Source organism: Pristiophorus japonicus, chromosome 3, assembly GCF_044704955.1.
Source record: "Pristiophorus japonicus isolate sPriJap1 chromosome 3, sPriJap1.hap1, whole genome shotgun sequence".
Taxonomy (NCBI): Eukaryota; Metazoa; Chordata; class Chondrichthyes; family Pristiophoridae; genus Pristiophorus; species Pristiophorus japonicus.
Window position 1 is genome coordinate 183,039,236 of NC_091979.1, and position 27,227 is coordinate 183,066,462.

A 27,227-nucleotide genomic window follows, 5' to 3' on the forward strand; every position below is an offset into this window, starting at 1 on the left:
CATCATTCAAAATGACTCCTACGTTTCCACTTGTCACAAAAGTTAGAGGCAGTGAACAAACCTCCCAACATTTGAACAAGTTGTGCTTTGAGTGCACTCAAATCCCTTGATGCTATGACTAGTCCCATATTCAATATAGTAACAGAGTGCTTCTTCAGAATAGTATTAGTTTAGAATAGTTAAAATTTGTAAGAGTGCAGCACATGTTTTCTCTATTTGACAAATGGTAAAATAACCAGTCTTGTGCAAACAGAGGGGCTCAAGACTGCAAACAAATTTGCCTGTTGTAGCGCCAAGATGTTGCAATATCAATAGTGCATGGTACTTCAGCTTCATGCAAGTCTAGTCATGTCACAGAGGAACCAACCAACCACTGAAAGAATCTTTGTGCTTCACTTCAACTCAGTGACAGAGTGGCCACAGAAGTTCCATATGACCAACGGCAACCTCCAGCCCCCCCCCCCGCCCCCCATTAACTAGTATTTTGGGAGCATTTAAGAATGGCATCCAAATATTCTTCTAGCACAGAACTATGATTCCCATGAAAGATAATTTATAGTAAGTGCCATTTTTAATATTCAGTTTTCCAATTCACAGAAGTAGTTACAAGCCTAATTCTGTGGAACTCAAATGCACAAAATACACCACAAATTATGGTTTACTTCCCCAAGTTGACAGAGAAAATGCTCAGCCAATAAGCTTAAGTGGAGCACTATACTCTCTGCACTGGCATAAATTGCTACTTCAACTTTAATGGTTATCTGACCACCTGTGAACAACAGAACACAAGCCAGAAGGAAATTGCCTTAATAGATGCAGTATAGAATTTAGTGGAAAAAAAAACTTCTGGAGGGGGGGGGGGGAGAAGAGAGAAGAAAAAAAAGAGAAAGAGGGAAAAAAAAAGAAGAGAAGAGAAGAAAGTTGTGTATTATTTTAATATGCAAGAGGATCACTAGAATAAAGCAGAAAACTGAATTTAAGTCAGAGAAATGCTGCAAATGAAAGTTAACTACCATCCTGGTTTTTGTTCCACCTTTCTTACATCTTGCAGCATTTCCAGCTTCAAACTTTTTCATCCGCTGCTGGTCTTAAATACACATTTAACCCCCTTTCCAGGTGCTTGGCTCCAGCTGAAGAAGAATGGACCTGAATCACTATTACGAAGGCTTCAGTGACAACTGTGCTCCGACAAGTTAAACATTGCAATTAGGGTGGAGAAAAACTTGCATTCAAGCTTAATTCCAAGCAATTCACGGAAACCTATACTTAAAACTGGTTATACCACTATTAGACACTTTCAGCAAGTCAGATTCATAAATAAATGAAATGACCTTTGCATTTCTCCAACACAAGATGAAATGTAATGGGAATAAAACTTGCCTGAGCATATGCACGTATGGTCTCTAGATTTTCTTGAGCAGCAAACACACAGACATCTGTACGGGTCTCGTTATCAGCAAGGGTACCACCTGGAGCTATAAAGTGGAAAGGAAATAAATTGATGGGATTGAAGGCCGATAAATCCCCAGGGCGTGATGGACTGCATCCCAGAGTACTTGAGGCGGCCTTGGAAATAGCAGATGCATTGACAGTCATTTTCCAACATTCCATTGACTTGGATCAGTTCCTATCGAGTGGAGGGTAGCCAATGTAACACCACTTTTTAAAAAAAGGAGGGAGAGAGAAAACAGGGAATTATAGACCGGTCAGCCTGACCTCAGTAGTGGGTAAAATGTTGGAATCAATTATTAAGGATGTCATAGCAGCGCATTTGGAAAGAGGTGACATGATAGGTCCAAGTCAGCATGGATTTGTGAAAGGGAAATCATGCTTGACAAATCTTCTGGAATTTTTTGAGGATGTTTCCAGTAAAGTGGACAAAGGAGAACCAGTTGATGTGGTATATTTGGACTTTCAGAAGGCTTTCGACAAGGTCCCACACAAGAGATTAATGTGCAAAGTTAAAGCACATGGGATTGGGGGTAGTGTGCTGACGTGGATTGAGAACTGGTTGTCAGACAGGAAGCAAAGAGTAGGAGTAAATGGGTACTTTTCAGAATGGCAGGCAGTGACTAGTGGGGTACCGCAAGGTTCTGTGCTGGGGCCCCAGCTGTTTACACTGTACATTAATGATTTAAACGAGGGGATTAAATGTAGTAGCTCCAAATTTGCAGAGGACACTAAGTTGGGTGGCAGTGTGAGCTGTGAGGAGGATGCTATGAGGCTGCAGAGTGACTTGGATACGTTAGGTGAGTGGGCAAATGCATGGCAGATGAAGTATAAAGTGGATAAATGAGAGGTTATCCACTTTGGTGGTAAAAACAGAGAGACAGACTATGATCTGAATGGTGACAGATTAGGAAAAGGGAAGGTGCAACGAGACCTGGGTGTCATGGTACATCAGTCATTGAAGGTTGGCATGCAGGTACAGCAGGCGGTTAAGAAAGCAAATGGCATGTTGGCCTTCATAGCGAGGAGATTTGAGTACAGGGGCAGGGAGGTGTTGCTACAGTTGTACAGGGCCTTGGTGAGGCCACACCTGGAGTATTGTGTACAGTTTTGATCTCCTAACTTGAGGAAGGACATTCTTGCTATTGAGGGAGTGCAGCGAAGATTCACCAGACTGATTCCCGGGATGGTGGGACTGACCTATCAAGAAAGACTGGATCAACTGGACTTGTATTCACTGAAGTTTAGATGAATGAGGGGACCTCATATGAACGTTTAAAATTCTGATGGGTTTAGACAGGTTGGATGCAGGAAGAATGTTCCCAATGTTGGGGAAGTCCAGAACCAGGGGTCACAGTCTAAGGATAAGGGGTAAGCCATTTAGGACCGAGATGAGGAGAAACTTCTTCACCCAGAGAGTGGTGAACCTGTGGAATTCTCTACCACAGAAAGTAGTCGAGGCCAATTCACTAAATATATTCAAAAAAGGGAGTTAGATGAAGTCCTTACTACTCGGGGGATCAAGGGGTATGGCGAGAAAGCAGGAAGGGGGTACTGAAGTTTCATGTTCAGCCATGAACTTATTGAATGGCAGTGCAGGCTAGAAGGGCTGAATGGCCTGCTCCTGCACCTATTTTCTATGTTTCAACCATGTGCAAGATTCCTCAACTAAAATAAATTAAGAGTCCAAATCAGACAGCAAAAAAAAATATACTTCCAGGTTTACACAAATTTCAATCTGTAACCCAGGCTACAAGTACAGGGGCTCAGGTGAGGACAGTGAAAGAAGAAAACAAGATACAAAGGCCCTTTCATCCCTGGCCATTATAATCAAAATAAAAGTTTGAGCCAGGGATTAAGGCCCCAATAGCTAACAGAAACAAAATGAGCAATTGGTCTCGACCTCGTCCTTAAAACTAAAAAGTACACAGCATACTTCAGTAATCTCTGATGAATGACTGCTCTGGCAAGTGTTAAGTTCACAGTAATACATACTCATGGCACCCCACTGTCAAATCTCAGCTGGAATGCCATCCTTGCCTCACCAGTTAGTTTGGTTAATGGCCTTTTATAGTTTATTAAACAATAGGCAGATACATAGTTCTAAGTTGGTTGCTGTGGAATTCTGGCTCTGAAGCCACCATCCAATACAGAGGATCAGAAAGGTACAACATAAACCCAATTTCATTTTCTTCACTGCATCAAACTAGATTATGCACTCAGTGGAGCTTGTACACACAAATTGCTGCCTTACATGGAAGTAGTGTTTGAAGTCCAAGACAATGGTGTTGGGGGGGGGGGGGGGGGGAGGTAAAAATGGCAGGGGTTGCATTTGCTCTGCTTGCACGGGATGGTGCTGGGAAGAGCAGCAAAGGTATCCCGAAAGGAACAAGCGAAAGGAGAGAAAAAACTAGTGCAAAGCCCCTCAGTTCAGTTGTGCGGCTGGGCGGGGGGGGGGGGGGGGGGGGGAAGAGTTAAATGAATGTCACAAGAATGAGATATTCAACATGTGGCCCGTGGGAAAAATCTGTCCCTTCTGATTCCTTTCAACTTTATGCAGGTTTTTTCAGAGCCAACTTTTGCTCAGCTTCAGTGCTTCCCAAAGCTGGGTGACCAGGAGCAATATTTGTTCCAATTAGGGAGAAGTCTTTAGGGGATCAGCCGTTACCATTTCCCCAGTCCTGGGACGCTTAAAATAGCTGTGGTAAAAACTTCCAAATTTCAGAGGATAGGGAGTAATGGAGAAATCACTGCAGTGTGGAATCACTATTTTCTACATAATCATATGCAAATCACTTACTGGTTGCAACAGCCACACGGTTGGACATCCCTACCCTGCATTATCACAAATGTAAACTTCAGCTAGGAAACTCAATGAAGCAGAATGTTGAATGCTGATTTGCTAGAAATATGGACAGTTTCTTCCCCTTCACGCCACGCTCTGAATCAGGAGAGCACATTTAAAGTAATTTTCCCTACCCACACCAAGAATCACTTTAGTTTACATTTAGAAAGCTGTCCTTCAACATTTAAAAACAGGCAGGAATGCAGATTCAAAAATTTTAAACAGTTAAATGAAATCCTTACCCAGCATCCCGCCAGCAACCAAGATATCGAATAGAGTCTCAGCATAGCGGCGATAGTCGAGCTTTGCTCCAGAAGCATCAAGAAACTTTGCTACAGCTTCCAAATCACTCCCATTTTCATTCAAACCTTGGATAATGGAATCTTGGAACTGAGTAGGCTCAAACTTCTCTTTTTCATCTACACAGAGACTCATTGTCAGCATGGAAAATACTAACCATACAAGTATACTTTTTACTGATTGCTCAGAAATAAAAATGCTACAACTTGGCGTTATCTACAAGTGTAGAATGTCAGAACCCTAGAAATTATTTAACCAAGAGGTTTGGGGCCGGGGTGGGAAAGCGATACTGCTCTGGTGGTGTCTTAATTGGTGGAAGCACTACGCTCAAATATACAATTGATTGTTATAGCACAGCAAAGATCAATGCCACACTAGCACAAAACCCCATTTTGAGCTCCTGATCTCAGCAGTACTAATTTAGCGAGATGTTCAGGAAAGGGTAAGAGATGGTCTGACATTCAAGTATTAACTTAATTCACAACACCATCCCCCTAAACCCAGGGAAAATGCTGCACGAGGGCAAATATATTCTCAAAACAAGTTCATCCAACCATCATCTTTCAATGAAAAGTAGGTTTTATGTTCAATGGCCTTCACTGAAGACTACACATGAAAAGCAAATAACACTGTAGACACCATGTCCACATTCTTTTACACGAACATAGAACAGGCCATACTTTAGAACGTGTAAACAGTTATAAACAGTTTAGTTCTACAACTTGGATTTCCAAATTTGTCTTTTGATACATTTTACTTCAGTAACATACCTCTTTTCCTAGTTTTAAAACGCTGGCCAGTTAGCGTTGGCTTCTGCTGCTTTGGATTATTCATAAAAGACACCCTGTCAAGAAAGAGGGAATAAAAAGGTTAGAAATCTCCCTAAACAAAAATCTGATTCCGTTCAGAACAGAACCTCTTAATTTAATATAACCCAAATCAAATTGGTTACATCTGACTAAATTTACAAATTAATTAGAATTTTACATATTTTTCCACAGTCCAGGACATGCAGGAGACAATAAAAGTACCAGTGATACTCCAAAATTTTGGTGAGTTATGAAACATCATGTCAAATGGCATGCGACAAACAGCACCAAGACTATATTAAAATCACTGCTTTGTTGGCTGGCGCAGATACGATGGCAAGTACTGCAGGGAATCGAATACGGCCAGGGTGATCTCCTGGACTAGTTTTGATCGCCTGGATGGGTCAGAGAGGAATTTTCCCAGATTTTTATCCCCAATTAGCCTGGGTTCAAATTTTTTTGCCTCACCCAGGAGATCACATGGCTCCGGTTGGGGTGGAGTGTAGAATGTTGCGGTGCAGGGGGTGTTGCAGTTGTGTGAGGCGGACTGGTTGGGCCAGATGTTCTTTATCTTTCCGCCACTGTTCATAGGTTTATGTGTCACCTTCTGGGTTGCTGACTGAGGACGATGGGCCGAAATGGCCTTTGCTGTAGATTTCTAAACAGACGAGGGCTGGGAATCAGTTTAATTCATCATCTGAAAGAGCACCTCTTGCAATGCTGTGCTACTGTAGTGGCCTATTAGTCTACATTATGCATTACATTTAAAATTGGTCTTCAACCCAAAATCTTGACTCATTAAAGTTCAACCAACTGAGCCAAGCTAACAGTAAACTAAGTTAATTCCACAAATGGAAAAACAAACTTGTTCTGGAAATCTTGAGGCCAATGTTCCCTCTAAGCTGTGCGGCCACACAACAAATGTAAAGCTATCGCGCCACTAAAATAAGAACTAGAGGGAATATTGCTTGAGGCCATCTATGTAGTTTACTTCTGTGTAAAATTTCACATTCACAACTCGCATTTTTTTTAAATTTAATGGAAACAAAGTAACTAGGAAAATAATTTGCAGGTCTATGGGGAAAGGGCAGGGGAGTGGGACTAGCTGAAATGCTCTTGCATAGAGCCTACATGGGCTCGACTGGCCGCCTTCCATGCTGTAACCATTCTATGATTCTGTAAATTGAAAACGCTGGCCCAGAAATTGCTGCAATGGCAGGTTTGGACACAAAGTTAATCGGATTTTTATGCTCACCACTGACACCATACTACAAGTGTGCCGTAAACTGCTGAAAATACGATCCGCAGCGCAGCAATGTCATGTGTTCTCGTGAATGTCGTGTTTAATGATTTGCCCTTTAACCAATAAATGAAAAAGATAACGAGGAAACAGGGTGACATTCAAACAAAATAGGCAGAAAAAAAGTGGATCGAGATATTAAAAAAAGACAAAAAGGAAAAGGAACAAAAAATTAAGAGGACATTGTAACCCAGTTATGTTTGGGAATTCCTGTGTTGATCCTTGGGAAGTTATTGAGTAAATGGCAGGGTATATGTGCAAAATGTACAAACGCTCTTGACCCAACTATAGAACCAGCAGCCTAATCCATCAGGAACAGTGGAACATCCAGTGGGTCCGCCAGGGGCACTACTTTCATAACATAGGAATTGCTAGACAAAAAAAGACAAAGCCCATCTAGTTTACCTTCTACCATCCTAGTCATCATACAATACAACGATAATGGAGTCGTCAGTCTACCACAGACCCAAACATAAGGAAAACCCCAGTGATGCAGAGCCCTAGGAACCATAGGTCCAGAGTTACCTTTTTGTTCTCCAGCATGTTATACTTACCACACCATGTCCCAAATTACTCCTACTTCATCCCAAAATGTTAGATTTCCTTCAGAAATGATCTAATTTGAATGATCAACCCACTTCGGAGTGTCGAAAGAGCTTTGCATTCTGAAAGTGAATGCCTTCGGACACCTTCTCTGCCGTACTATTCTATGATTCTACATACTGTGCTTGTGTTCTAAATCAATGCTTCAGTAAAATATTGAATTGAACCGCTCATCAATCATTGCTGGGCCAAAATCCTGGACTTCAGAAGGTTCAAGGCAGCGGCTTACCACCATCATCGCAATGGCAACGAGGAATGGGCAATAAATGCTGGCCTTGCTAGCGACACCCATATCACAAGAATTAATAAAAGGGAACATAGGCTAATCCCTAGGACACCTTGCTATAAGCCAGCTCCTACTTAAAATTGTGGCATTCTGTTGTATCGAGCAAAATCTTCAAATTTATAGGTACCAAGGCAGGTGGTAGAAAAAAAAATACAACCCAATTCAGAATATATAGCTGTTTTCAGGTTGTTGGGTCATTGATGGCAGATGCATCTCAATAACAGAATATTAAAAAATTAGTAAGGACCCCATTTTTCAACTATTCTGTGGCTGGAGAACAACAGGCCCACCTATACTCCCTAACCATGAAAAAAGTTGCAAGTTAAACAAACATGCTGGAGAGAATTGCTTCTCTTTCCGGTGCAGAATTGAAACTAGCTAGATCAGATGGATTGACAGGAATTTTAACAGATGGACAATGAAAAAAAAAAAGGTATAATCCCATAACATCTGTCAGTACTCCTCTAGATATAGCTCCATTATTTGAGGATTTCAGTGACAGCTATTGATAAGCCTGCAAGGGCACTTTGCTGGTCCTTTTTTTTTGTTACAAGTTAAGATTTCCCCATTTTCCTCCTTTGTTTTATTTGTAGTTTAGTGGTTGTGTGTTTAATTTAGTAAATAGTTAAATACTACACTTAATAGGATTTATTTAAGCTAAATTTGTTTTGTGGCTCAGCACATAGCACTCTTGCCGAGTTAGGTTATGGGTTCAAATTCCACTCGAGGCTGGAACACAAAACTACACTCCAGTGCAGTGCTGAGGGAGCACTGTACCGTCAGATGAAACGTTAAACCTGTTGTATATGAAGAGTCAGACTGAACACTGAGCTCAAGATAGTGTGACTGTCTTTTATTGCAGGTCTCCAGAGTGCCTCTCCAGTCTGTGAGGCCTCCTTAAGTACCTGTGCTCCCAAGGGATCGTGGTGGCTGTACAAGTTTACATAAACACTCTTTTCCACCCCCCCCCCCCACCCCACCCTAAAGTCAACAGTAACTATTTACAAAGTGAGTTGATCTGGGGCCCTTCATTCCCTGGTTGATCATCTTGGTGCAAATGCTGGTTTTGGTGAATTGATTGTTGGGCTCTCGCTGGTGTGGTGAGTCCTGCTGGGCTGCTGCAGGTGATGGGTTCTGCTTCATGGCCAACCGTGGTGTCGGTTGCCACTGGTGTGTATGTTTGGGGGGGGGGGGGGGGGTCAGCGGTGGTAGGGTCCAAAGTGGGCTGCTCAAGATAGTCCGTGAATCGGAGTTTGATTTGGTCCAAGTGTTTCCGGTGAATGAGCCCATTTGAAAGTTTGACTCAAAACACCCTACTCTCCTTTTTGGCCACAATAGTGCCGGGAAGGCACTTGGGACCTTGTCCATAATTCAATACAAATACAGGATCGTTTTTCAATTTTGCGTGACACATTTGCGCTATGATATGTACTTTGTTGAAGCCGTCTGCTCTCTATCTGTTCATGTAAATCAGGCTGAACTAACGAGAGCCTTGTCTCAAGTGCCCTTTTCATGAGCAGTTTAGCAGATGATGGAATCCCAGTGAGTGAGTGGGGTCTCGTGCAGTAGCGAAGCAGAACTCTGGATAGGTGAGTCTGCATTACCCTCTTCAAGCCCTGCTTAATAGTTTGCACTGCTCTCTGCCTAGCCATTGGATGCTGGTTTGAATGGGGCAGATGTAACAAGAACTCAGCACTGGTAAAATATGGCCCGTTGTCGCTCACAAGGACATCAGATAGTCAGTGTGTGGCAAACATGGCCCGCAGGCTTTCAGTGGTGGCAGCGGATGTGCTTGCCGACATTATCTCACATTCAATCCATTTGGAGTACACAGCTACAGCTGCAAGGAACATTTCACCCAAAATCGGGCCTGCATAGTCCATGTGGACCTTGGACCACGGGTTGGAAGGCCAAGACCATAAACTTAGTGGCACCCCACTGGGTGCATTGCTTAACTGTGAGCATGTGTTACATCTGTGCACGCAGTATTCCAAGTCCGCATCGATACCGGGCCATCACACGTGGGATCTGGCTATCGCTTGCATCATTACGATGCCTGGGTGGGTATTGTGGAGGTCACTGATGAAAGTGTCTCTGCCCTTCTTGGGGACCACTACCCAATTGCCCCACAGAAGGCAGTCTGCCTGTATAGACAGGTCATCTTTGCGCTGCTGGCACGACTATCTCTTCCTGCATTTCCACTGGAACACTGGACCAGCTCTCGAAGCACACTAGGGACAGTAATGGGTCCTGCCTGGCTCGTCCAGGCTGTGATGAGTGATTGTTCACTCTCGAATGCTTCCATAACCATGACTAAATCTGCGGGCTGCGCCATTTCCACCCCCGTGGTGGGCAATGGCAGCCCGAGAACATCAGCGCAGTTCTGTGTCCGGCCTGTGGTGGATGGCGTAATTGTATGCGGACGTGAGCGCCCATCTCTGGATGCGCGCCGATGCATTCGTATTTATCCCCTTACTCTCGGAAAACAGGGATATTAGTGGCTTATGGTCCGTTTCCAATTCAAATTTTAGCCCAAACAGAGTGATGCATTTTCTTTACCCCATAGACACAGCCTTCAAATCAGTGGGCTTGATGCCATCCGCTGCGATTCTTCGCCCCAAGAACTCCACTTCAGGCGCCAGGAAAACACACTTCGAGCATTTCAACCCGAGCCCCCACGCGGTTGAGTCGACTAAGAACCTCCTCCAGGTTCTGCAGATGCTCGACTGTTTCCCGACCTGTAACCACGATGTCGTCCTTAAAGACCATCATGCACGGGACCGACTTCAGTAAGCTTTCCATGTTTCTCTGGAATATCGCCGTGGCTGATCGAATTCCAAATGGGCATGCGTTATAAATGGAGACCTATGTAGGTGTTGATGCAGGCGAGGCCCTTCGATGATACCTCTTGCGTTATATGTAGGCCGAGGTCAAGTCCAGCTTTGTAAATGTCTTTCCTCCCGCCAGCGTAGCAAAAAGGTTGTCAAACTTTGGTAGTCGGTATTGATCCCACTTGTTGAATTCGATCGACGAAATGATGCCCTCTCAATGCAATCTCTCTCTTTCCTCTCCTTTCTCCCCCCCCCCCCCCCCCCCAACCCATGTACAGTACTGCTCTCGCCTTGTGCTGGATGGGTTGCACCCCCGGAATTAGGTGGATCTGCGCTTTTGCTCCTTGGAACTTCCCGATGCATGGTTCGAACAGCGATGGGAACTTGTTTAAGACCTGGACATACCAAGTGTCGTCAGCGGATGAGGGCGCTCGGACGTCGTCCCAGTCCAAGCGTATCTTTCCCAGCCAGTTCCTGCCGAGCAGCGTGGGACCATCGCCTAGTACCACCCAGAGTAGTAGGTTGTGCACCACTCCATCGTAGGAGACCTTTACAGCAGCACTGCCGATTATGGGAATCAGTTCCTTTGTGCAAGTTCTCGGTTTCGTGTGAATGGGAGTCGAGACTGGCCTGGAGGCCTTGTTGCAACACAAATTTTCAAAAATCTTTTTGTTCATAACGGACTGACTCGTGCCTGTATCCAGCTTCATTGACACCGGGAGTCCATTTAATTTTAATCTTCAGCATTATCGGGGACATTTTGTAGTAAACGTGTGCAACCTATGTAACTCTGCCTCCTCGGTCGGAGGCTCTGGTTCATCATGATCCACCGTGGATCTGTCCTCCTCTGGCAGTTTGCAGGATTAACAGGGTTTGCAGCTTGCCTGCACATAAGTTTGGAGGTGTCCCATTGTTCCACAGCCCTTGCAAACGTACCCTTGAAGCGGCATGAACGGAAACGATGATCACCCCCGCAGCGCCAACAAGGTGTTAATGGTCTTGCATTCATCACCCTTGATGGACTCAGCCTGCAGCTGCGGACGTACAGCTGCAGGCAAGTAGGGCCTGCCCTGTACGTTGCGATTTGAAAACATCACTTTGTTCACAGTACTTGTAGCAGCACTCGTATGCTGAGAGATTTGCTTACTATTGTCACTGGTGGCAATGAACGCCTGGGCTATCGCTATGGCTTTACTCATGGTTGGGGTCTCTACAGTCAAAAGTTTGCAAAGTATCAATTCATGGCCAATGCCAAGTACGAAAGTCTCTGAGCATGTGCTCCAAATGTCTTTCAAATTCGCAATGTCCTGCAAGGCTTCTTAGCTCAGCGACATAACTCGCCACTTCCTGGCCTTCAGATCGCCACTGAATTTTATCAAAATAATTATTTTGTTTTTGATATCATTGAATGTATAATTCTCCTCCTCCTGCTCCAGGTCACTTTTGGCTCCATTTGTCACAACAGCCTTAATGCTGTGTTTGAGATCAGATATGTGGACAATGTCAGCAGCTTTCCTTCGGGTTCAGATGCTCCCAGACCAGTGTGCACAAATCATCGCACGATTTCTCTGTGGGTTTCGCTGGAGTATACAGATTTTTCATGAGTCCATAAGTTGGTGCTTCGTTTGGCAGCGTTCGCTTCTCCTTCCAGCTCGTTGGCCCCGAAGTATTGATCGAGTTGCTCCACAAAGGTTTCCCAATCATCTCCCTCCGAGAATTTCTCCAGAATGCCCACTGTTCTCTGCATTGTTGGGTTCGTCATCTGTATCTTATCGCCAGTTTTTGTATATGAATAAAGAGTCGGACTGGATACTGTTAGCTCAAAATAAAGTGTGATCGTAGCCTTTTATTGCAGGTCTCCAGAGCGAAGCCTCCTTAAGTACCTGTGCTCCCAAGGGATTGTGGGATCCCTTGGGATTCCAAGAGATGAGCCCTCTGGTGGCTGTACAAGGTATATACAAGTTTACATACATAAAACCGAAGCCCCATTTGCTCTCTCAAGTGGACGCAAAAGATCCCATGGCACTATTTCGAAGAAGAGCAGGAGAGCCATCCCTGGTGTCCTGGATAATATTTATCCCTCAGTCAACATAACAAAAACAGATTATCTGGTCATTATCACATGGCTGTCTGTGAAAGCTTGTTTGTGTGCAAATTGGATGCTGCTGTTCCTACATTATAACAGTGACTGCACTCCAAAAGTAGTTCATTGGCTGTAAAGCACTTTGAGATGTCCGGTGGTCATTAAAAGCGCTATATAAATCCAAGTCTTTCTTTTCTTTCCAATGCAATGGATGCGTGTTAAGTTTTTTTTGGGTAAGTGACCAGTTTTTAAATTAACTTTTTTGAAACTATTAATATTTGATTGCAATGGTTCAACTAATATTTGACTAATTATAGTTGATTATCTTCTCTCCATAAAAATTTCCATTATACTTTAATATAAAAATAAGTTTAGAACACTTAGTAATGTATCACAGATAGACCAGTCACAGAAATTGGCCTCGAGGTGTTGCTTCTGGGGGCTGATAATTAACATGGAAGAAATCAAGAGGGTATGCATTAAATAAAATACAAACATTTGACTGATCAGTAAAGAGGTCCAAGTAATGATAGATAAAGCTACAATACCAACCAAGCTAAAAGCAACTAGGAGGCCATTCAGTCCCTTGAATCTATTCCGACACTCAGTGGCTGATCTGTAGTCTAACTCATCCACCACCCTTGGCTAGCAAAAATTTATCAATCTCAATTTTAAAATTATTCACTGAGCTAGCATCTACTGCTTTGTGGAAGTACAGGTTGAACATCTGAAATCCAGAGTTCTGAAATTGGGAATCCGTCCGAAATCCGGAAAATACTCAAATCTGGACACCCTGCCAAACCGATTACCGCCGCAAGCCGGGCCCAAGGAAATGCCAAAAAAACAAAAACTCCAACCCACCTCTTCACACCCACGGGCACTGCTGCTCCTAGGTCCGCAACTCAGGTCCCACCCCGGGCGCCTTCCCTCGGCCAGAACACAGGCGCACCAAAACTCCAAAGCACAGCGACCGCGGCACCCCCAGCCTTGCATGCCGGCGATCTGCCCAAAACTGCTGGCGTAAGACCCCGGCAAAACGCAACAAAACAGCCTTCCAAAAACCGGACACGCACAGCGCAGTCATCCGGAATCGGCTAAACATCCTCAAATCTACTGTGGATGGTTTTTGCCGAAAATTATTAAGACTGTCCAGTTTCAGCAAGGCAAAACAATACAATAGATCAGACTAGCTTCAAACAGATACAGGAGACTCTGGATTAACAAAAACACAATGAGAGAGGGAGAGCAGCAGAGGACTACAGAAAGACGTTCTGAAGGACGACAAAGACGCCTCGAAATCCGAAAATACCTGAGCCTCGGCCTAGGCATTTCCAGAGTCAGGACATTGGAAAGACGTTCTGAATTTTGGGTATTTCCGGATTTCGGAAAGGCCTCAGTCCAGAGGTTTCCAGATTTTGGATGCTCTACCTGTAGTAGGAATGTGAAAAAGTGTTTCCTACCTTCTCTCCGAAATAGCCTGGCTCTTATTCTATGGTTATGCCCCTTGTCTTCAACTCTCTCACCAGTGGAAAACATTGCTCTCTATCTACCCCATCAATTCCTTTCAAAGTCCTAAAAATCTCAATTAAATCACCTTCTATGTTTCAGTGAATACAAACCTAGTTTATATAATCTTTCCTCATAATTTAACCATGGAGCCCTGGTTAACATTCTGATGAGTCTGTGCTCCACTCCTTGAAAGGCCAATATATCCCAAGTGGTGCCAAGAACAGTACTCCAGATGTGGTATACCAGGGCTTTGTACAGCTGTAGCAAAACATCTTTAATATTCTAGTCCTCTAGTTATAAAAGCCAACATTCCATTGGTCTGATTTTATTTGCACCCGACTACTATATTTTAGTGATCTGTGTACATGGGCCCCTAAATCTCTGGATTTCCACTGTTCCTAGCTTTTCACCATTTAAAAAAAACTCAAATCTATCCTTTTTTGGTCCAAAATGGATGACCTCACACTTAGCTGTGTTGAAATCTGTGCCAGTTTTACCCATTCATTTAATCGATCAATGTCTTTTTGTAATTGTATGCTCCAGTCTACAGTACTTACTACACCACCAATCTGTCATCAGCAAACTTGGATACATGGTTCTCTATTGTTGAGGCTGCAGCACAGATCTTTGTGGAACACTACCTTCCAATCGGAGTATATACCCATTACCGCTACTCTTCTACCACCTAACCAATCTCCTAACCATGTCAATAATTTGCCTTCAATTCCATGAGCTTTAATTTTAGCTGCATCTCTTACCGGGAACCTTACTGAATGCCTTCTGGAAGTCCATATAAACTACATCGACATTTCCCCAACTACGATAGTTACTTCCTTAAAAAAAAATTCAAAATGAGGTACTGGTTTGTATTAGCAGAGGGGAAAAAAAAAATCAAGGCTGTTACCTAAGAACATAAGAAATAGGAGCAGGAGTAGGCCACCTGACCCCTCAAGCCTGCTCCGCCATTTAATAACATGGCGGATCTGATCATGGACTCAGCTCCACTTCCCTGCCCACTCCCCATAACCCTTTACTCCCTTATTGCTCAAAAATCTGTCCATCTCTGCCTTAAATATATTCAATGACCCAGCCTCCACAGCTCTCTGGGGCAGAGAATTCCATTGTACTGTTGGTGTACAGGGCATGAACTGACCATATCTATATTTAAAAAGAACTTGATCACATCTCAAAATACTTCAGACAATGAACCTGAACTGCAGTGACTGATAGAAAGCTGTAATGTTTGCCTAAATGCTGGTATGTTGTGTGTAGTTCTGCTTACCTAAAATATAGAAAGAGGAATGGCAGGAAAGGAAACAAAACCTGAGGGAAGGTGAAGGAAGTTGTGCTCATTTTCTTCATAAAGAAGCTTCTCTAATTGAAGGTCAAGATGAAGGGAACTGAAAGTTGGCAAAGTCTTCAAATGGTAGGGTATCCAAGTTAAAAATAAAAGTAGTCAGGCAGAAAAGCAATAGACTGGAACTATGTTACTAGTCATGGCTACTGAAGAAAATAGTACAGCTGCATTTCAAGAGACTACAGGATGTTCTTGAGCATTTATACAATGTCTTCATTCTAAATGTTGTCAAAGCACTTCATAATTATTTCTGAAATATTAGGTAGCCATCTTTCTGGAGAGAACAGATTGAAGAATGCAAGGAGATTAGGTGGCTTGATCCAAAAAACAGAATCTTGTTGGGTCTACTAACCTTCGGTTTTAAAAAATAAATTGTTTTCTCCAGTTATTTTCCTAACTCCATTCAAACCTCTGAATCAACTGTTGGAAGATGCACAAGAAAAACTCTAAAAATTCCCAATCTTGTATATAAAGATCAACCATTTATTCACCTCTAAGCTGAAGTTAAGGGGAGTACTTTTAAATGGATCAACTTCTTGACTTAAGTTATCGCTCACAAACAGCCCACTACATCTGATCTGCTTGTAGCCAGAGCATTCTAGTGACAACAGCAAGGGGGCATTCCAAGACACCAGTGACATAATGCAGTTCCTTCACTTAACACTTTATTTTCATATGGAGACTTGACAATTAGCTGATGTTACTTTATATGCTAACTTGCAGTTATATTGCACCTTTAACATAAAAAGATGCCCAAGTAACTTCAGCGGCATAATCAAAAAAAGTGGACCCCATGTCAAAAGAAAATATTAGGTGGGGTGACCAAGAGCTTGTTAAGAGTTGGAATTTAAGGAGGGGGTTGAAGGAGGAGAAAGTGGCAGAGAGAGAGAGAGCGCGAGAGAGATGGGCGTAGGGAAGAAATCACAGGACACAGTTTAGGTGGCTGAAGACACGGCCGTGAATGTGGAGCAAAGGGAAGATGCTCAGGAGGCCAAAGTCAGGAAAGGGGAGTTGGGGGGGGGGGGGAAAGAGAAAGAGGAGAGATTTTTGGGCCCTTCTAGCCTGCACCGCCATTCAATGAGTTCATGGCTGAACATGCAACTTCAGTACCCCATTCCTGCTTTCTCACCATACCCCTTGATCCCCCTAGTAGTAAGGACTTCATCTAACTCCTTTTTGAATATATTTAGTGAATTGGCCTCAACAACTTTCTGTGGTAGAGAATTCCACAGGTTCACCACTCTCTGGGTGAAGAAGTTCCTCCTCATCTCGGTCCTAAATGGCTTACCCCTTATTCTTAGACTGTGTCCCTGGTTCTGGACTTCCAACATTGGGAACATTCTTCCTGCATCTAACCTGTCTAAACCAGTAAGAATTTTAAACGTTTCTATGAGATCCCCTCTCATTCTTCTGAACTCCAGTGAATACAAGCCCAGTTGATCCAGTCTTTCTTGATAGGTCAGTCCCGCCATCCCGGGAATCAGTCTGGTGAATCTTCGCTGCACTCCCACAATAGCAAGAATGTCCTTCCTCAGGTTAGGAGAGCAAAACTGTACACAATACTCCAGGTGTGGCCTCACCAAGGCCCTGTACAACTGTAGCAACACCCCCCTGCCCCTGTACTCAAATCCCCTCGCTATGAAGGCCAACATGCCATTTGCTTTCTTAACCACCTGCTGTACCTGCATGCCAACCTTCAATGACTGATGTACCATGACACCCAGGTCTCTTTGCACCTCCCATTTTCCTAATCTGTCACCATTCAGATAATAGTCTGTCTCTGTTTTTACCACCAAAGTGGATAACCTCACATTTATCCACATTATACTTCATCTGCCATGCATTTGACCACTCACCTAACCAAGTCGCTCTGCAGCCTCATAGCATCTTCCTCGCAGCTCACACTGCCACCCAACTTAGTGTCATCCGCAAATTTGGAGATACTACATTTAATCCCCTTGTCTAAATCATTAATGTACAGTGTAAACAGCTGGGGCCCCAGCACAGAACCTTGCGGTACCCCACTACTCACCGCCTGCCATTCTGAAAAGTCCCCATTTACTGCTACTCTTTGCTTCCTGTCTGACAACCAGTTCTCAATCCATGTCAGCACACTACCCCCAATCCCATGTGCTTTAACTTTGCACATTAATCTCTTGTGTGGGACCTTGTCAAAAGCCTTCTGCAAGTCCAAATATACCACATCAACTGGTTCTCCCTTGTCCACTCTACTGGAAACATCCTCAAAAAATTCCAGAAGATTTGTCAAGCATGATTTCCCTTTCACAAATCCATGCTGACTTGGACCTATCAGGTCACCTCTTTCCAAATGCACTGCTATGACATCCTTAATAATTGATTCCATCATTTTACCCACTACCGATGTCAGGCTGACCGGTCTATAATTCCCTGTTATGTCTCTCCCTCCTTTTTTAAAAAGTGGGGTTACATTGGCTACCCTCCACTCCATAGGAACTGATCCAGAATCAACGGAATGTTGGAAAATGACTGTCAATGCATCCACTATTTCCAAGGCCATCTCCTTAAGTACTCTGGGATGCAGTCCATCAGGCCCTGGGGATTTATCAGATTAAATGTAGTATCTCCAAATTTGCAGATGACACTAAGTTGGGTGGCAGTGTGAGCTGCGAGGAGGATGTTATGAGGCTGCAGAGCGACTTGGTTAGGTGAGTGGGCAAATGCATGGCAGATGAAGTATAATGTGGATAAATGTGAGGTTATCCACTTTGGTGGTAAAAACAGAGAGACAGACTATTATCTGAATGGTGACAGATTAGGAAGGGGGAAGGTGCAGCGAGACCTGGGTGTCATGGTACATCAGTCATTGAAGGTTGGCATGCAGGTACAGCAGGCGGTTAAGAAAGCAAATGCATGTTGGCCTTCATAGCGAGGGGATTTGAGTACAGGGGCAGGGAGGTGTTGCTACAGTTGTATAGGGCCTTGGTGAGGCCACACCTGGAGTATTGTGTACAGTTTTGGTCTCCTAACTTGAGGAAGGACGTTCTTGCTATTGAGGGAGTGCAGCGAAGATTCACCAGACTGATTCCCAGGATGGTGGGACTGACCTATCAAGAAAGACTGGATCAACTGGGCTTGTATTCACTGGAGTTCAGAAGAGTGAGAGGGGACCTCATAGAAACGTTTAAAATTCTGACGGGTTTGGACAGGTTGGATACAGGAAGAATGTTGCCAATGTTGGGGAAGTCCAGAACCAGGGGTCACAGTCTAAGGATAAGGGGTAAGCCATTTAGGACCGAGATGAGGAGAAACTTCTTCACCGAGAGTGGTGAACCTGTGGAATTCTCTACCACAGAAAGTAGTTGAGGCCAATTCACTAAATATATTCAAAAGGGAGTTAGATGACATCCTTACTACTCGGGGGATCAAGGGGTATGGCGAGAAAGCAGGAATGGGGTACTGAAGTTTCATGTTCAGCCATGAACTCATTGAATGGCGGTGCAGGCTAGAAGGGCTGAATGGCCTGCTCCTATTTTCTATGTATGTTTCAATCCCATGAGCTTAGTGACAGGGAGGGGCAAGGCCATAAAACAGATTGATAATGATAATTTTACATTTGAGGCAGTGGGGGTCCAGGAGCCAAATCTGGTCAGCGAGGAGAGGGGAATAGGTCTTGGTGCAGGACAGGATAAAGGCAACAGTGTTTTGCATGAGCTGAAGCTTATGCAGGATGGGAAGTAGGCTAGGAGAGCATAGGAACAGTTGAGTCTGGAGGTGACAAAGGCATTCATAAGCAATTCAACATCCGATGGGCTATGGTAGCAGAGGCGGGACATGTTATGAAGGTGAAAGTAGGCAGTCTTTGTGATGAAGATTTTACAACAGATTCAAACTGATCTCCGGTTATGGCAGAGCAAATAAATTACTATTTCGTATCAGTCTATACTCCTGTGGATGATGCTCATGTTGCAGCTGTGGGATGCACTGTATTGAATACCATTATAGATATTAAAATAATGTAAACCTGGAGAGAATAGGAAGTCTCAAAACAGTAGTGCCCCAGGTCCAGATGATATCAACCGAAGACTGAAGAAAGATGGGACAGGTGCTGTGAGCCTCTTGCCCACATCTTCAACCACTCAATAGGATTCAGGAATAGACCCCTAGACTGGAAGGTGCTCAGTTTTTTTTTTAATAAAGGACAAGTCAGAGCCAGGGAACCACAGGCCCATCACCATGACATCCATTATTGGAATCGTCAATCTGGGCTCCCAGCAAGCCTTTGATAAATTACCTCACACAAGATTCTATCTTGTGAAGTAATCTAGTATCAGTAGGAATTGGCTCCAGCCAAAAGTTATGGTCAACAGGTGTGGATCAGCCTAAAGACATTACTAATAATGACCACCACCCCCTCAAACACCAAAGGATCAGACTTAGGCCTGCTAATGTTCAGTTTTTAATTAATGACAGTGGCCTTAAGTGTATGGTCAGTAAGTTTGCAGATGATAAAATCTGCATAAGGATTAATAAAGTAGAGGAGTGCAATTTAATACAAAGATTTAGATACGCTAGGGGAATGGGCCACTCACATTGCTCCACCATTGGCGGCCATGCCTTCAACAGTCAAGACCTCAAGTTCTGGAATTCCCTCCCAAACTTCCACCCCTCTTCTTTAAAGCCACCCCCACCTAATGTGTCTTTTTCTGGTCTGAACACCCTACTGGGCAGCTTGGGATGTTTTCCTATATTAAAAAATTGTGCTATGTAAATGAATATTCTTTAAGTTTTTGGAAATAGGTGTTTTAAAGTTATGCACCCTCTCTTCTCAATCATTCGCTGCCCAAGATCTGCTCCACCCCATCGAATTTGCTTAACGCGTTGCACAAGCGCAATGCTCACTACAGGTTCGTTTTGCGCACACCCGGTCGGACTGGACTAAAATTCTAGGTCCACGTTTTCCATTTCGGAAACAGAACTTCCCTGTTCTTTTTATGCCAAACCCCAAAACGGTGGTGAAAGCCAACGACTTTAATCAACAGCACCAGTAATGGCGGAGGCAGATGGCACATGAGAACTGGATAAATAAACAGTGCCCTGAGCGACTTTACCCAACCGACCTCAGTCGGCATAAATCCTTTAGTGACAAAGGCAGCCTTCCTCCCCTCTTCTCCAACCCTTTCACAAATGGCCCGCGGTATCGCGCCCAGGATAAACCTATCCGTACATCAGAGAAGCACATGGCCGTGAAGATAAAACTCCCGAGTCTGGAGTACGAGGAAAATAGCGAAAACGCCATCAATTATTGTATTAACTGAGCCTGAAGACACTGAAGGAGTCACATCGGATCCCGAGTACTCCGCCTTGCCGCAGGCCCAGACCTGGAAAGCCGTCCCCACACACACACCACATGTAGAGGCCACGTCGCGCGCGCACTGCCCCCGCTAACGACGGCTTCCCCCTCCCCCACGTTCAAACAGGAAAAAACTGGTCTCTTTTCAAACGCACGAACGGCTTCCAACCGACACAGGGCGGCCCCGCACGAGGGTAAAGAAAAGGGTTGATAACAAGGCTCGCGCTATCTCGGCCCACACAACACCGGCCTAACTCCCCGCCTCCAACTCTGCCTCTGCTCCCCCGGAAGAGAAGTTATAACTCCTGGTACATTATTTAATACTTAAAAGCGGCGAATGTTTTTACAACTTGGAAGCGAATAGAGACGGATTTTTTTTTAAAACACACTTACCGAGATAAATACTGATGTAAAAGTCAGTGACACGCAAAAGGACTTGTCTAACGTACAAATGGTGTCAGACTGTAAGAAGTTGACTTGACTGCGCATGCACAGTCTTTGTAGCGCTGAGACTATTCCACTCGTCCCAACATACAGGGTAGACTGCTGATGTTTATGAGACGATCCAACTGGGTCATCGATAATTCACATGACGGGGGAGGGGGAGGAAAGATGTAATTCGGAACATTCAACAGCACTGCAGTTTAAACACATTCCAAACAAAACTACCGATATTATTTTTATTAACAATATAATATTGAACAAAAATAATTTACCCCCTTAATGTTAAAAATTTGTTTTGCTCTGGCCTGCCCTTTGCTTTCTGCCCTTTCAGGTTCAGACATTTGGCACCGCCCTTACGTAGCTGACGTCGCTCTGCGCAGTTTGACTGTTGACGTTTAAACGTAAAAAAAATCTCCCGGCCCAGATGAGTCAGAGGGAGAGGAGAGTGTGATTGAACAAGGTAGAGTTCGTGTATGAGTAGTGTTACTGAATAGCATCACAGGAGAGTAACGCATGAGTAAAGCCATCCGAGCTTATCCATGCAGAAACTACCGCCCATCATAACATCCAACTGTGCAGCTTTTTGCTTCCACTGCTCCATCTGGATGTCCATTTCAGATGTTAATCACAGAACTTCCTGGCATCAGTCCTAAATGTCGCATTTGTACGACTATAGAAACACAGATGTTTACAGCACATTGTGCCTGTGCTCTTTCCATGCTTCGGCAAGTATTTATTCAACTTCCCTTTAAAAGATAAATGGTCTCTGCCCCCACCACTCTGTGGCAAAGCATCCCATGCATTAACAACTCTCTGAATAAAACATTTCTCCTAACCTCTCCCCAGTGACAATTTTAAATTGGAGTCCCCTCCTCACTAACTTCCCTAACCAGAGGAAATAATCTTTACCTAGTCAGCGCTCCAAAACAATACATATTTTTTTTAAAATACTGAATCTTCTCTGTTCCAGTGGAAATGGTCTCTTTGTAATTCCTCAGATAATGAAGCTGTCCATGCTCACATGCAGCAAGACCTGGTCAGCATCAAGCCATGGACTGATAAGTGGCAAGTAACATTTGCGCCACTCAAGTACTGGGCACTGACTATTTCCCAACAAGAGAAAGTCTAACCACCTCCCTAGACATTCTGCCTGGTATAATGGTGGATACATAGTCAATAGTAGTCTTCAAAAGGGAATTGTATAAATACTTGAAAGAGAAAAAATTGCAGGGATATAGGGAAAGCGGGGGAATGGGTCGAACTGGATTGCTCTTCGAAAGAGCCAGCCGAATGGCCTCCTTCTGCTGTACTATTCTATGATTTTATGATTCAGTGGGATTAGCATCAGTGAATCCCCCACCGTCAATAATCTAGGAGTCACCATTGACCAGAAACTCAACAGAAACTTGACTGGAACCAATGTCCGAGGGAGAGTGTTTGTTAGTGCTGTTGGGGAGGGGTTAAACTAATATGGCAGGAGGATGGGAACCTGTGCAGGGAGATAGAGGGAAGTAGAATGGGGGAAGAAGCAAAAGATAGAAGAAAAGTAAAAGTGGAGGGCAGAGAAACCCAAGGCAAAAATCAAAAAGGGCCACATTACAGCAAAATTCTAAAGGGGCAAAGTGTGTTAAAAAGACAAGCCTGAAGGCTTTGTGCCTCAATGCGAGGAATATTCGTAATAAGGTGGACAAATTAACTTGCAGGCAGCAATTAATGAATATGATATAATTGGTATCACGGAGACATGGCTCCAGGGTGACCAAGGCTGGGAACTCAACATCTAGGGGTATTCAACATTCAGGAAGGATAGACAGAAAGGAAAAGGAGGTGGGGTAACGTTGCTGGTTCAAGAGGAAATTAACGCAATAGTAAGGAAGGACATTAGCTTGGATGATGTGGAATCTGTATGGGTGGAGCTGCGGAATACCAAAAGGCAGAAAACGCTAGTGGGGGTTGTGTACAGACCACCAAACAGTAGTAGTGAGATTGGGGACAGCATCAAACAAGAAATTAGGGATGTGTGCAATAAAGGTACAGCAGTTATCATGGGCATCTTTAATCTACATATTGATTGGGCTAACCAAACTAGTAGCAATACAGTGGAGGAGGATTTCCTGGAGTGTATTAGGGATGGTTTTCTAGACCAATATGTCAAGGAACCAACTAGAGGGCTGGCCATCCTAGACTCGGTGATGTGTAATGAGAAAGGACTAATTAGCAATCTTGTGCAAGGCCCCTTGGGGAAGAGTGACCATAATATGGTAGAATTCTTTATTAAGATGGGAGTGACACATTAATTCGGAGACTTGAGTCCTGAACTTAAGGAAAGATAACTTTGATGGTATGTGACATGAATTGGCTAGAATAGACTGGCAAATGATACTTAAAGGGTTGATGGTGGATAGGCAATAGCAAACATTTAAAGATCACATGGATGAACTTCAATAATTGTAAACCCCTGTCTGGAGTAAAAATAAAACGGGGACGGTGGCTCAACTGTGGCTAACAAGGGAAATTAAGGTTAGCGTTAAATCCAAGGAAGAGGCATATAAATTGGCCAGAAAAAGCAGCAAACGTGAGGACTGGGAGAAATTTAGAATTCAGCAGAGGAGGACAAAGGGTTTAATTAGGAAGGGGAAAATAGGGTATGAGAGGAAGCTTGCTGGGAACATAAAAAACAACTGCAAAAGCTTCGATAGATATGTGAAGAGAAAAAGATTAGTGAAGACAAACGTAGGTCCCTTACAGTCAGATTCAGGTGAATGTATAATGGGGAACAAAGAAATGGCAGACCAGTTGAACAAATACTTTGGTTCTGTCTTCACGAAGGAAGACAAATAATAACCTTCCGGAAATACTAGGGGACCGAGGGTCTAGTGAGAAGGAGGAACTGAAGGAAATCCTTATTAGGCGGGAATTTGTGTTAGGGAAATTGATGGGATTGAAAGCCGATAAATCCCCGGGGCCTGATAGTCTGCATCCCACAGTACTTAAGGAAGTGGCCCTAGAAATGGTGGATGCATTGGTGATCATTTTCCAACTCTATCGACTCTGGATCAGTTCCTATGGACTGGAGGGTAGCTAATATAACACCACTTTTTAAAAAAAGAGGGAGAGACAAAACAGGTAATTATAGACCAGTTAGCCTGACATCAGTAGTGGGGAAAATGTTGGAATCAATTATTAAAGATGAAATAGCAGCGCATTTGGAAAGCAGTGACAGGATCGGTCCAAGTCAGCATGGATTTATGAAAGGGAAATCGTGCTTGACAAATCTTCTGGAATTTTTTGAGGATGTAACTAGTAGAGTGGACAAGGGAGAACCAGTGGATGTGGTGTATTTGGACTTTCAAAAGGCTTTTGACAAGGTCTCACACAAGAGATTGGTGTGCAAAATTAAAGCACATGGTATTTGGGGTAATGTACTGACGTGGATAGAGAACTGGTTGGCAGACAGGAAGCAGAGAGTCGGGATAAACGGGTTCATTTCAGAATGGCAGGCAGTGACTAGTGTGGTGCCGCAGGGCTCAGTGCTGGGACCCCAGCTATTTACAATATATATTAATGATTTAGATGAAGGAATTGAGTGTAATATCTCCAAGTTTGCAGATGACACTAAACTGGGTGGCGGTGTGACCTGTGAGGAGGATGCTAAGAGGCTGCAGGGTGACTTGGACAGGTTAGGTGAGTGGGCAAATGCAGCATAATGTGGATAAATGTGAGGTTATTCATTTTTGTGGCAAAAACACCAAATCAGAATCTTATCTGAATGGCGGCAGATTAGGAAAAGAGGAGGTGCAACGAGACTTGGGTGTCATGGTACATCAGTCATTGAAAGTTGGCATGCAGGTACAGCAGGCAATGAAGAAGGCAAATGGTATGTTGGCCTTCATAGTTAGGGGATTTGAGTATAGCAGCAGGGGGGTCTTACTGCAATTTTACAGGGCCTTGGTGAGGCCTCACCTGGAATATTGTGTTCAGTTTTGGTTTCCTAATCTGAGGAAGGATATTCTTGCTATTGAGGGATTGCAGTGAAGGTTCACCAGACTGATTCCCGGGATGGCAGGACTGACATATGAGGAGAGACTAGATCGACTGGGCCTGTATTCACTGGAGTTTAGAAGGATGAGAGGGGATCTCATAGAAACATATAAAATTCTGACGGGACTGGACAGGTTAGATGCAGAGAGAATGTTCCCGATGTTGGGGAAGTCCAGAACCAGGGGACAAAGTCTAAGGATAAGGGGTAAGCCATTTAGGACTGAGATGAGGAGAAACTTCTTCACTCAGAGAGTTGTTAACCTGTGGAATTCCCTACCGCAGAGAATTGTTGATGCCAGTTGGAAATATTCAAGAGGGAGTTAGATATGGCCCTTACAGCTAAAGGGGTATGGAGAGAAAGCAGGAAAGGGATACTGAGGTGAATGATCAGCCATGATCTTATTGAATGGTGGTGCAGGCTCGAAGGGCCGAATGGCCTACTCTTGCACCTATTTTCTATGTTTCTATGTTTCTATCACCCACATAAATGCCGTGGCTACACGAGAAGGTCAAGTGTTGAGCATTCTACCTTTAATCGAAGCCTCCCCTCCCGGCTATACCTTCCACCACTTGCCCCGCCCAGACCGCCGTAGTTGCGGTATAGCTCTCATCACCAAATCATACCTTGCTCTGTCCCCCTATTCTGCACTTTGTCATCTTTTGAACAACTCGCCTTATTCCACCCCTCTCACCTCTCATTCAAAATTCTTATTCTCTACCCACCCAAGTATAATAAAAACTTTGTCACAGATATATCCTCACTGCTTTCCTCCCTCAGCCTATGCACCTCAGTGACTTCAACCTCCATCTTAATTCATCATGCTCTCTCTCTCCTCTGAGTTCCTTACCCTCCTGTCCTCCCATGATATGTCCTCCCATATAAATTCCTCAACCCATATTCATGGCCACCCCCTTGACTTTGCAATCTCTCGTGGCCTTGCTATTCCAACAGTGTCAATTAAAGATAAAGCCATCTCTGACCATTTCCTTGTATCGCTCCCGACCCACATCTCCCTTCCCCAATCCAAAACTACTTCCTTCTACATCCGCCCCTGGAAAAAACTCTCTCTAAACTCTCTTACAACTGTACTTATCAACTCAAAACTGACCAACCTTTGACCTTTTAATAATGAAATTTCTGCAGCCACCGATCTGCTACCACACCCTCACCACCACCTTTGATGCCCTAGTCCCCATTAAAAAGATTACTCTCTCTGTCATGTATTCAACCAGCATTGTAACCCATGTATAATCTGACCTAAGTTGTACACTGTGAGAACAATGACCACGAGGTGGGAGACACTCCTAACCTGGACCTTCAGGTACAAAAGGGGAAGTTCCACCCACCTTCATAACTTGAGTGCTAAGGAATAAAGGACAGGTCACAGACTGACCTTCTCTCAAGCATTGGCCTCGTGTGCATTTATACTGTATAGTAAGGACCTATCAATGGCGACGAGAAACTGGGATTTAAACCACGCGAGCATGGCCATGAGCAGAACAGATGAAAGGTACTGTGTAAACGAATGGTTGGGATTCAACATTGTTAAAGCAGCACACAGTTCTCCAGGCAGACAAGGGCAATCGGGCATGCTCCAACATGTAGTCGAACCCAGAGGGGGAGTTCGACAGAGACAATGGCAAGTTGAACGACGATTCATGCCATTGCAAGGGACAATGCGGCCAGTAATGGGGCCATCAACACCTGTTAATGGCGCATTCAAAGACAGTTACAGGGACAGTCAGGGACGATCGACTGGCAAGGGACCTTTTGTTTCCAACAACAGCTCATGTTGGAGGCGTAGAGGCACACACTCAGCCGGAGTTTGCAGAGATGAGCAAAATACCTGCAGAAATTGCAGAAATGAACGCTGAGGGTGTCATGCATCTTACATTATTATATATAACTGTATCCTAACATGCTATACATGACTGTAATAAGATATGACCTGTAACCACCAGCATACCTTACCACCAGGGATGCACTTGCAAGAGACAGGTATATAAGGACGGTCTCAGGCAAGTGCAGCACTCCAGA

At 44.0% G+C, this 27,227-nt stretch overlaps 1 protein-coding gene across 2 annotated transcripts in view; it reads right to left on the minus strand.

Moving 5' to 3' along the window:
* LOC139260018 (eIF5-mimic protein 2) overlaps positions 1-21,214 on the minus strand; it is a 37,115-nt gene extending 15,901 nt beyond the window's left edge. The window contains exons 1-5 of one of the 2 annotated variants that reach the window (XM_070876067.1): positions 21,098-21,214; positions 15,725-15,792; positions 5,365-5,438; positions 4,537-4,713; positions 1,381-1,475 (exon numbers count right to left, since the gene is read on the minus strand). In XM_070876067.1, the coding sequence (XP_070732168.1) occupies positions 1,381-1,475; positions 4,537-4,713; positions 5,365-5,428 (336 nt within the window). In that variant the 5' untranslated portion in view covers positions 5,429-5,438; positions 15,725-15,792; positions 21,098-21,214. The remainder of the gene's footprint in view (positions 1-1,380; positions 1,476-4,536; positions 4,714-5,364; positions 5,439-15,724; positions 15,793-21,097) is intronic. The other variant, XM_070876066.1, reaches the window with a different exon arrangement.
* Between the last annotated feature and the right edge of the window lie 6,013 nt (positions 21,215-27,227).